General features: G+C 38.3%; 2 protein-coding genes across 5 annotated transcripts in view; both read right to left on the reverse strand.

The window, feature by feature from the left end:
* The window catches only part of LOC106086502 (potassium channel subfamily T member 1), a 692,064-nt gene that overhangs the window by 505,536 nt on the left and 174,028 nt on the right, over nucleotides 1–12,500 (reverse strand). The window lies entirely within an intron of this gene.
* LOC131998064 (uncharacterized) lies at nucleotides 11,770–12,076 on the reverse strand. The gene has a single exon (XM_059370102.1). The coding sequence runs from the start codon at nucleotides 12,031–12,033 to the stop codon at nucleotides 11,770–11,772; it is 264 nt and encodes an 87-aa protein (XP_059226085.1). The 5' UTR covers nucleotides 12,034–12,076.

Here is a 12,500-nt window from a genome sequence, read left to right on the forward strand (position 1 = left end):
TTATTGTATGAAGCTTTTCTCAGAATATCAAAAGAAACGCAATTTTGTTATAAAATTGCTGGGGGAGGTTGCGAAAAGTCATTAAATTTAAATGCAGGAAGGAAGAAGGACTAGCTGGTAATATTTATAACATTTATCGCTATGGTATGAACGAATATAGTTAAACATGAGTTTAAAAACACGCAAACGATGTTGGGGAAAGGTTAGTTTGTATCCAAAGAATATGTGAAAAGAAATAGGAGAGATCATAAAATAAAAAATTACAAAAAAAAATTCTATAAAAATAGTTTGCAAAAATTTACCTGAGAATGAAATTTGTAGAAAATAATCGTTAAAAATATCAAAATTTTTGACTTAATTTTTATACCCACCACCGTAGGATTGAGGGTATATTCATTTAGTCATTCCGTTTGCAACATCGAAATATCAATTTTCGACCCTACAAAGTATATATATTTCGGATCGTCGTAAAATTCTAAGATGATTTAACGATGTCCGTGTGTCTGTCCGTCCGTCTGTTGTAATCACTCTACAGCCTTCAAAAATGGATATATTGAGATGAAATTTGGCACAGATACGTCTTTTTGATGCACGTTGGTTAAGTTCTTGAACGGGCCAAATCGGACCATATTTGGACTTAGCTGCTATATAGACCGATCTGCCGATAAACTATCCAATGCCCATAAAAACGTTATTTTTCATCCGATTTAGCTGAAATTTGAAACGGTGAGTAACTCGAGGCCTTCCGAATTAGGACCCAAATATGGTTCAGATCGGACTATATTTAGATATAGCTGTCATATAGACCGATCTCCCGATAGAGGGTCTGAAGACCATAAAAGCTTTATTCTTTATCCGATTTCGCTGAAATTTGGAACAGTGTGCAGTTTTAAGCCTCCCAACATCCGACCCAAATATGGTCTATATCGGACCATATTTAGATATAGTTGCCATATAGACCGATCTCCCGATAAAGGGTCTGAAGGCCATAAAAGCTTTAATTTTTTTCCGATTTGGCTGAAATTTGGAACAGTCTACAGTTTTAAGCCTCCCAACATCCGACCTAAACATGGTTCAGATCGGACTATATTTAAATATAGCTGCCATTTAGACCTATCTGCCGATAAGGGGTCTGAAGCCCATAAAAGCTTTATTTATTACCCGATTTCGCTGAAATTTTCAACAGAGAGTTACTTTAAGCCTCCCGACATCTGACCTAAATTTGTATTAAATCGGTTCACATTTAGATATAGCTGCCATATAGACCGATCTCCCGATAAAGGGTCTGAAGCCCATAAAAGCGTTATTTTTTAACCGATTTTGGTGAAATTTGAAACAGTGAGTAGCTTTAGGCCACCCAACATCTGACCTAAATATGGTTCAGATCGGACTACATTTAGATATAGCTGCCATATAGACCGATCTGCCGATAAAGGGTCTGAAGCCCATAAAAACGTTATTTTTCATCCGATTTTGCTGAAATTTGAAACAGTGAGTAGGATAAGACCTCCCAACATCCGACCCAAATATGGTACAGATCGGACAATATTTAGATACAGCTGCCATATAGACCGATCTGCCGATAAAGGGTCTGAAGCCCATAAAAACTTTATTTATTACCCGATTTCGCTGAAATTTGCAACAGTAAGTAACTTTAAGCCTCCCAACAGCCGAGCTGCGCCTTCTTTTACTTTATATATGGAACAAAAGTTTCCTTGGAATATTTATTTTCGACAATTAAAGATCTTTTTGTGAAATTCCATGCTAACTTGATTTACAGTTTAACAATATAAGTTCCTTTATCTGAATCCCACATGATCTTTATTGGTCTACGAATTAAAGTTTGGATTTAAGACCCAAATTGTCTTGGTGAGCAAATACGTCCTATTTGGGGGTTGTTGTGGTGGTAGTACGTCCGCTAAACAGTTGACCCCTAATGTTGATATCAGATATGTGGTCTACTCCCATATTTCCATAGTCGGCAAACGTGACCGGCTTGGGGGGTGTTTTGGGGGATGGGCGGCCCTTCAGTGAGTTGGCCTTGAAAATATATATCGGATTCGTGTTCCACTTTAAAAACCCTCTTATTGGAGCCTCATATTGCAATAGTCAGAAAATACTTACTATTTGGGTGGTGTTGTGGGGTTTGGGTTGCCCCCCTTAGACACTTTTCCCGAACGTGGTCCCACATTTGGATATCAGATTCGTATTCTACTCGCAAACATCTTTCATTTGACTCCCATATTGCCATGGTCGGTAAATATGTCCGATCAAGAGGTGTTTTGGGGTTTGGGGTGGTTCCCCTAGCACTTGGTTCGACAATTAGATATCAGATACGTTTTCTTATCCTAAATACCTTTCATTTGAGTCCCATATTGCCGTGATTGGTCTAAATATATGTTTGATAGGTTTTAGGGTGGGGCAGCCCCCCTAGATACCCCATCCGAAATTTGGATACCAAATTTTTATTTTCAGGGTACTATATGAGAGCGCACAAAATTTCGATTAAATCGCACCACCCATATCCGAGATCTGGTGTTTCTGAAAATTAAGGTAAGGGGGAGGGTCCGCCCCCCCCCCCCCCTTCAGATATCAAAAAAATGTAGTACCCTATTTTCACCACGGGGTCATTATGCACCATCTGTGAAAATTTCAAGAAAATCGGTTCAGCCGTTTCTGAGTCTATAAGTAACACACAAACAAACAAACCTACAAACAAACACAAATTGATTTTTATATATAAGATTTCGCTGAATAAATTTCGGCCGCGCTGAATTATTTTTACCCTCCACCAAGTATGGCATTTGACAATTTCTTTGAACGCGTTTTTATATCCTACACCACTACTGTGGTACAGGGTATTTATAACTTAGTGAATTAGTTTGTAACACCCAAAAGGAAGAGAGACAGACCCATTGATAAGTATAGCGATCGACTCAGAATCACTTTCTGATTCGATTTAGCTATGTCCGTCTGCCTGTTTGTCTGTCCGTCTGTCTGTCTGTGCGTCCGTCCGTCTGTATGTCCGTCCGTCTGTCCATGTTATTTTGTGTACAAAGACAGGTCGCAGTTTTCATCCGATCATCTTCAAATTTTGTACAGGCATGTTTTTCGGCCTAGAGACGAAGCCTATTGAAATTGGAAAAAATCGGTTCAGATCTGCATATAGCTCCCATATATATGTTCGTCCGATTTTCAGTAATAATGCAATAAAATGGTCATTTGTTCACCGATTCTCTCAAAACTTGGCAGGAAGGATTTTTTGCGGCATTACTGGTGAATTTCGTGGAAATCGGTTCAGATTTAGATATAGCTCTCACATATATATATCGCCCGATTTTAACTTCTAGAATCACTGCAAGCATATTTATTGACCAATCTTGCCAAAATATTGCACAACGCTTTCTCCGACGACTACCACAATATACATGGAGTGTGCTCAAAATCGGTTCAGTTTTAGATATATCTCCCATATATATCTTCATTCAATTTTCAGTAATAATGCAATAAAATGGTCATTTGTTAACCGATTCTCTCGAAATTTGGCAGGAGGGATTTTCACTTAACTCTCAATATTACTTATGAATTTTATGGAAATCGGTTCAGATTTAGATATAGCTCTCATATATATATATATCGCCCGATTTTTACTCCCAGAGCCTCTGCAAGCACATTTATTGACCAATCTTGCCAAAATATTGCACACTGCTTTCCCCGATGACTACCGCAATATGCATAGAGTTTGGTCAAAATCGGTTCACATTAAGATATAGCTCCCATATATATGTTCTTCCGATTTTCAGTAATAATGCAATATAATGGTCATTTGTTAACCGATTTTCTCGAAATTTGGCAGGAGGGACTTTCACTTGACTCTCAATATTACTGGTGAATTTTATGGAAATTGATTCAGTTTTAGATATAGCTCTCATATATATATATCGCCCGATTTTCACTCCTAGAGCCACTGTAAGCACATTTATTGATCAATGTTGCCAAAATATTACACAATGCTTTCCTCGATGACTAGCACAATATACATAGAGTTTGGTCAAAATCGGTTGAGATTTAGATATAGCTCCCATATATATGTTCTTCCGATTTTCAGTAATAATGCAATAAAATGGTCATTTGTAAACCGATTCTCTCGAAATTTGGCAGGAGGGACTTTCTCTTGACTCTCAATATTACTGGTGAATTTTATGGAAATCGATTCAGTTTTAGATATAGCTCTCATATATATATATCGCTCGATTTTAACTTCTAGAGTCACAGCAAGAGCATTTATTGTCCCATCTTGCCATAATTTTGCAAAACGCTTTCCTCAACGACTACCACAATATATATAGAGTGTGCTCAAAATCGGTTAGTTTTAGATATATCTCCCATATATATCTTCATCCGATTTACAGTAATAATGAAATAAAATGGTCATTTGTAAACCGATTCTCTCGAAATTTGGCAGAAGGGACTTTCTCTTGACTCTCAATATTACTTGTGAATTTCAAGGAAATCGGTTGAATTTTAGATATAGCTCTAACATATATATATCGCCCGATTTTCACTCCTAGAGCCACTGCAAGCACATTTATTGACCAATCTTGCCAAAATATTGCACAACGCTTTCCCCGACGACTACCGCAATATGCATAGAGTTTGGTCAAAATCGGTCCAGATTTAGATATATCTCCCATATATATCTTCATCCGATTTTCAGTAATAATGCAATTAAATGGTCATTTGTTAACCGATTCTCTCGAAATTTGGCAGGAGGGACTTTCTCTTGACTCTCAATAGTACTGGTGAATTTTATGGAAATCGGTTCAGATTTAGATATAGCTCTCATGTATATATATCGCTCGATTTTCACTCCTAGAGCCACTGTAAGCACATTTATTGACCCATCTTGCCAAAATTTTGCAAAACGCTATCCTCAACGACTACCACAGTATCTGAGAAGTTTGCTCGAAATCGGTTCAGATTAAGATATAGCTCCCATATATAAGTTCGTCCGATTTTTAGTAATAATGCAATAAAATGGTCATTTGTTAACCGATTCTCTCGAAATTCGGCAGGAGGGACTTTCACTTGACTCTCAATATTACTTGTGAATTTTATGGAAATCGCTTCAGATTTAGATATAGCTCTCATGTATATATATCGCCCGATTTTCACTCCTAGAGCCACAGCAAGCGCATTTATTGACCCATCTTGCCAAAATTTTGCAAAACGCTATCCTCAACGACTGCCACAGTATCTGAGAAGTTTGCTCGAAATCGGTTCAGATTAAGATATAGCTCCCATATACAAGTTCGTCCGATTTGCAGTAATATTACATTAAAATGATCTTTTGTTAACCGATTTTCTCAAAATTTGGCAGGAGGGACTTTCTCTTGACTCTCAATATTACTGGTGAATTTTATGGAAATCGGTTCAGTTTTAGATATAGCTGTCATATATATATATATCGCCCGACCTTCACTCCTAGAGCCACTGCAAGCGCATTGTTTGACCAATCTTGCCAAAATTTTCCACAACGCTTTCCTCGATGACCACTACATTATCTGAGAAGTTTTTCTTGAAATCGGTTCAGAAGTTGATATAGCTCCCATATATAAGTGCGTCAGATTTTGGGTAATTTGCCATAATGTTGTCATTGGGCAACCGTAGTGTTTACAGTTTGAACATAATTGCTCGCCGAGGTCCATAAAAATTGGTTCAGAATTGGATATAGGTCCCCCATTGTGTTTATAGGGTAGGTGTATACAGTCGGCCCCGCCCGACTTTTGCCCTTCCTCACTGATTGTAACTGAGTCATACCTTCTCTGGTGTCGAGCATCAAAAAGCTGAATGACATATACTTAACCATTCTGCACTTGTTTAGCTATTCATAGAAATTTCTTTATGACTCCTTCCCCACACATGTTAAAGCGATGTAAGAAATTCTGAAATTGCCCCAAGGCATTTCATTTTTCATACAATCGTCTTATGGTTGCCTAGCAGCAATAAAAATATTGGACCTTTCAATCTTATAGGAATAAAGCACATTTCAATTTGTGTAAATATCCCTGAAAAAAAAAACCCCAAAAATCCCGTGACACCTGTATGTGTCACAAGAGGGGATTTTGGTATGCCATAAAATGCGAACTGAAACGCCCCAAATGTCTTAAAAAAAAGCTGCAGCTTAAGATATTCACTTTTATGGCTAATACGGTTATAGCAACACCTAAATCAAATGTTATCCCTCCTACGAATAAAAAGCAAAACAAAACAACAAAAAAACAGGCAAGATCCTTTGGTATTATTTACCCAGAGTAACTATGAAACGATGATACTAAGTGACGCTCAGGATACTGCACGAATTCCATTTCAAGGGGATTCCATTTCCATTTTCCTCCCCCCTTGCGGGGGAAGGTAAACAAATGCAGAGACTTAAATTGATGCTAGCGCATATCCTGATGAATTCCTTCATACAGCTCCTTAGGAGATGCTCTAACACGCGTGTGTCCTTTTGTCGGTGTCTCTCTGTCTGTCTGCTTTCAAGCACATCTCGTTTAAAAGGGAAAGAATATCCATAATTCATGTTCATACCCCAAGAAATTTGTGTCAATCAGAAATTTCTGTTATGTTCTGGGGGTCTTTTTTGTTTTTGAGGCGGGGCAGAGTTGTAAAATATGCTGGTGGATATAAACAATACCCCCTTGTCACACTTGTCCTATGGTAACTCAAGGAATTTTATTCTTCTTCTTCTTCGTTAACCCCTTACTACAGCTGCCTCCACCCTAATAAACATTGAATGTGATTGGTTTTAGCATAAATATTTTTCTTGAACATGATTTTCCTTTTAAGCTTTCATTCTTGCTGGCATTGGAATCTCCAAGTCCTTAGCAGTTATGGGGGGTGTCTTATGATTGGGGTAAGAGTTCCCTGGACAGGAGTAACATTCTTTGGGTTCAAAGCATAACATCATTGAACACAATTCGAACAAAGGTCATACGTCTGCAGGGAATTGGGTCCAGTAATACTTGACCTTCATAATAGTTTTGTGAAATTAATCCGGGTCAGAATTAATCCGCTCAACATGAAAGTTAATTTAGATGTGTGGTTTACCAAAATGAACTCTTGTGTGTGCAAGATCTTTACGTGAGTGTGTGTGTGTGTGTGTGTGTAAATATTTGCTTCTCTTATTATAATGTGGGTGATTTGGATTTTGACATGTTTCTAATGGACTTCCTTTTTAAGATTCTCCTAACCAAATCACTGAATTTATTCAATGCAAACAGAGGAAGAAGAAGAGCGAAAGGGAAAACTAAGCCTATGCTAAGTTCCTTAGGGCAAATGTTACCAACTCTTGTACAAGCGAAAGTTGTGCACGAATTTCTATCATCTAAGGCCAAGTTAGGTCTTTTAATGTGGGCAATGAGAAAAGTTGCCAAACATTTTATGCAAAATTTCTGTTAAAGTATCTCTTGGTTAGGGATTTTTGGCTTTGAATCGAAGTTGACGATTGGAGTGTGGTAACTTAACACAGCTAATCTTTGATTTGTAACATATTAAATAATTGCTAAGGTATACAGTGGGCAACAAAAGTCTACGTACGACTCAAATGTAGCTTAAGGATTTTGTAAGTAGCACGGAATAACCTCTTTTTATACCCTCCACCATAGGATGGGGGTATACTAATTTCGTCATTCTGTTTGTAACACCTCGAAATATGCGCCCAAGACCCCATATATATTTTGGATCGTTATGACATTTCAAGTCGATCTAGCCATGTCCGTCCGTCCGTCCATCTGTCGAAAAGTTAGAGTGCGTTCGCTAACTTTCGAAAGAGTAAACCTAGGCGCTTGAAATTTTGCACCAATACCTTTTATAAGTGTAGGTCAGTTGGAATTGTAAATGGGCCAAATCGGTCCATGTTTCGATATAGCTGCCATACAAACCGATCTAGGATCTTGACTTCTTGAGCCTCTAGAGGGCGCAATTTTCACCCGATTTGACTGAAATTGTACACGTGGTGTTTTGGTATCACTTCCAACTGCTGTAGTAAGTATGGCGCAAATCGGTACATAACCTGATATAGCTGTCATAGAAACCGATCTAGGATTTTGACTTCTTGAGCCGCTAGAGGGCGCAATTCTCGTCCGATTTGACTGAAATTTTGCACGTGGTGTTTTTTTATGACTTCCAATAACTGCGCTAAGTATGGTGCAAATCGGTACATAATCTGATACAGCTGCCATATAAACCGATCTTGGGTTTTGACTTCTTGAACCTCTAGAGGGCGCAATTGTGATACGATTTGGCTGAAATTTTGCATGAGGTGTTTCATTATGATTTCCAATAACTGTGATAAGTATGGCGCAAATCGGTCCATGTTTTGATATAGCTGCCATATAAACCAATCTGGGATCTTGACTTCATGAGCCGCTAGAGGGCGCAATTCTCGTCCGATTTGACTGAAATTTTGCACGTGGTGTTTTTGTATCACTTCCAACCACTGTGCCAAGAATGATTCAAATCGCTCTATGTTTTGATATAGCTGTCATATAAACCGATCTTGGGTCTTGAATTCTTGAGCCTCTAGAGGGCGCAATTCTTATCCGATTTGGCTGGAATTTTGCATGAGGTGTTTCATTATGACTTCCAATAACTGTCCTAAGTATGGTTTGAATCGGTCTATGTTTTGATCTAGCTGCCATATAAACCGATCTTGGGTCTTGACTTCTTGAACCTCTAGAGGGCGCAATTGTGATCCGATTTGGCTGAAATTATGCACGAAGTGTTTTGTTATGATTTCCAATAACTGTGCTAAGGTTGTTGCAAATCGATACATAACCTGATATAGCTGCCATATAAACCGATCTGGGATCTTTATTTCTTGAGCCTCTAGAGGGCGCAATTGTGATCCGATTTGGCTGAAATTTTGCATGAGTTGTTTTATTATGACTTCCAATAACTGTGCTAAGTATGGTGCAAATCGATGTATAACCTGATACAGCTGCCATATAAACCGATCTGGGATCTTTAATTCTTGAGCCTCTAGAGGGCGCAATTGTGATCCGATTTGGCTGAAATTTTTCATGAGGTGTTTTTTTATAACTTCCAATAACTGCGCTAAGTATGGTTTGAATCGGTCTATGTTTTGATATAGCTGCCATACAAACCGATCTTGGGTCTTAACTTCTTGAACCTCTAGAGGGCGCAATTGTGATACGATTTGGCTGAAATTTCGCATGAGGTGTTTTGTTACGACTTTCAATAACTGTGCTAAGTATGGCGCAAATCGGTACATAACCTGATATAGCTGCCATACAAACCGATCTTGGGTCTTAACTTCTTGAACCTCTAGATGGCGCAATTGTGATCCGATTTGGCTGAAATTTAGCATGAGGTGTTTTGTTACGACTTTCAATAACTGTGCTAAGTATGGCGCAAATCGGTACACAACCTGATATAGCCGCCATATAAACCGATCTGGAATATTGACTTATTGAGCCTCTAGAGGGCACAATTGTCATCCGATTTGGCTGAAATTTTACATGAGGTGTTTTGGTATTACTTCCAACAATTGCGCTAAGTATGATTTAAATCGGTTTATGTTTTAATATAGCTTCCACATAAACCGATCTGGGATCTTGACTTCTTGAGCCTCTAGAGGGCGCAATTGTCAACCGATTTGGCAGAAATTTTGTACAACGGCTTCTCTCATGACCTTCAACATACGAGTCTAATATGGTCTGAATCGATCAATAGCTTGATACAGCCCCCATATAAACCTATCTCCCTATTTTGCTTCTAGAGCCCCCTACAAGGCGCAATTCTTATCCGAATGAACTGAAATATTAGGCAATGACTTCTACAATGTTCAGCATTCATTTATGGTCCGAATCGGGCTATAACTTGATTTAGCTCCTATACCATAACAGATCTTATCCAATATTCTTTGTTTGCCTTAAAAAAGATACCGCGCAAAGAACTTGACCAACGCTATCCATGGTGGAGGGTATATAAGATTCGGCCCGGCCGAACTTAATGCCTTTTTACTTGTTTTTTATTATCTATTGTAGTATTCCAGAAAGCAAATTTAAATCAAGAGATATGGTATCAAATGTGAAGGGTTCATAACCATCTTCACTGTCGTCTGGGAATTTCAAATAGTTTACATACCTTCATATCAATTCCCTTTGTTAAATATTTAAGATCTGTGGTACAAGTCATCATCGTTTTAAATCTATCAGTGACTCCAAAATCTACAACAGATGTGTTATCGCGCCATATATTCTATGCCTCAATGATTTATAGAAATGATGCAAGTAGCACAAAATAAAGACAAAAATCACTTTGGGGCATAAAATGTAGGTGTTCTGGTTTACATTTTCTTGGTCATGTATGTGTCTCAAGTGATTAATAAGAAAATCCCAGACATATGGACAATATGCCTACATGTGTGTCCATGGACCCAATTGGTCATAAACAAATCATGGCAAGATAAATGTTTTCGGTTTTCTATTTTCTTAATTTCGACAAAATAAAATGAAATTCAAAATAAACACAAACAGCAAACACCTGTGCCAGTAAAAACGTGCTAAGTTCGGCCGGGCCGAATCTTATGTACCCTCCACCATGGATCAAATTTGTAGAGTTCTTTGCTCGGTATCTCTGTTGTGCTGTTTCAGGCAATAGACCGATGCTGTTTCAGGCTACAGAACGATTTAGACCATATTTGATACGTATGTTGAAGGTCAAGGTGAATTTCAGCCAAATCGGATAATAATTGCGCTCTCTAGAGGCTCTAGAAGTCAAGATCCCAGATCCCTTTATATGACAGCTATATCAGGTTATGAACCGATTTCCACCATACTTAGCACAGTTGTTTGAATTCATAACAAAACACGTCATGCCAAATTTCAGCAAAATCGGATAAGAATTGCGCACTCTAGAAACTCAAGAAATGAAGTAGGGAGATCGGTTCATATGGGAGCTTTATCAGGCTATAGGCGGATTCAGACCATACTTGATACGTATGTTGAAGGTTACGGGAAAAGCCGTTGTTCAAAATTTCAGCTAAATCGGATAGTAACTGCGCCCTCTAGAGGCTCAAAAAGTCAAGATCCAAGATTGGTTTATATGACAGCTATATCAGGTTATGAACCGATTTCCACCATACTTAGCACAGTTGTTGGAAGTCATAACAAAACACGTCACACTAAATTTCAGCCAAATCGGAAAGTAATTGCGCTCTCTAGAAGCTCAAGAAGTCAAGATCCAAGATCGGTTTATATGGCAGCTATGTCAGGTTATGGACCGATTTAAACCATACTTAGCTCAGTTGTTGGAAGTCATACCGAAACACGTCATGCCAAATTTCAGCCAAATCGTATAAGAATTGCGTCCTCTAGGGGCTCAAGAAGTCAAGCTCCAACATCGGTTTTTATGGTAGCTATATCAAAACATGGACCGATTAGGTCCATTTACAATCCCGACCGACCTACACCAATAAGAAGTATTTGAGCAAAATTTCAAGCGGCTGGCATTACTGCTTCGAAAGTTAGCGTGCTTTCAACTGACAGACGGACATGGCTACATCGACTTTATGGGTTCTTAGATGAATATTTCGAAGAGTTACAAACAAAATGACGAAATTAGTATACCCCCATCTTATGGTGGAGGGTATGAAAAAAATTGTTTATCCAAAGAAAGTAAATAAATGTGTTCGATTAACTATGCTTTTCTTGATTTTTTTCATCTTTTTCTCTTGGCATTTGCTTACCTTTCATCCAAACGCATGCTGCTGCGACTGATATCACTCCAGGCTGACATGGAGCGAGGGCGTTGAAAGAATAACTTGGAGCTGCGTCTTGGCTGGGGCGGCAATTGTTGCGGCGGATAGCCGGCCGAATCGTTGAGATCCTCATTGAAGTTGACATTGCGGGCACGGCTAGACGATGCCACCGAGGGCATCGAGTAGCTGGTTTGATTATCATCAGACATTCCAAGGGCTGTGTAGCTCACTTGAAAGTTTTGAGTCATGGCGCGTCACAAATCGCGTTAAGAACTTGGATAATTTTTCACAATATATATAAATTTTTTTAAATATTCTTTGATTTTTTTGAAGTATTTGTTTTAATTTTTTCACAATCTTTATACTTTTTTTTTAATTCCAGTCAATGTTTCCTTTTTGCAAACAACACTCCGCTCCGTTATTGTTTCAATCGTTTGAACGTCCACATAACAATTCGCAAACTAAGGCATTGTAAATTATCAAAGGCCAACACTTTCATATTTTCGGAAAACTCAAAGCCAGCCAGCCTGCACATCTTTTCTTTCCTTCGCTTTCATGGTGAGGGGGAATTATTTTTTTTTTTTTTTTTTTGGTAACGATACGCTCTACAGTTGTGCACAAATTGTGTTTATGTTTTTGGAGATTTTAAATGTTTTCGTGAGTTTCATTATTTAGCCTATTATTAGAAGATTATTAGATACATTAAAAGTGAATA

Source organism: Stomoxys calcitrans, chromosome 5, assembly GCF_963082655.1.
Source record: "Stomoxys calcitrans chromosome 5, idStoCalc2.1, whole genome shotgun sequence".
NCBI lineage: Eukaryota > Metazoa > Arthropoda > Insecta > Diptera > Muscidae > Stomoxys > Stomoxys calcitrans.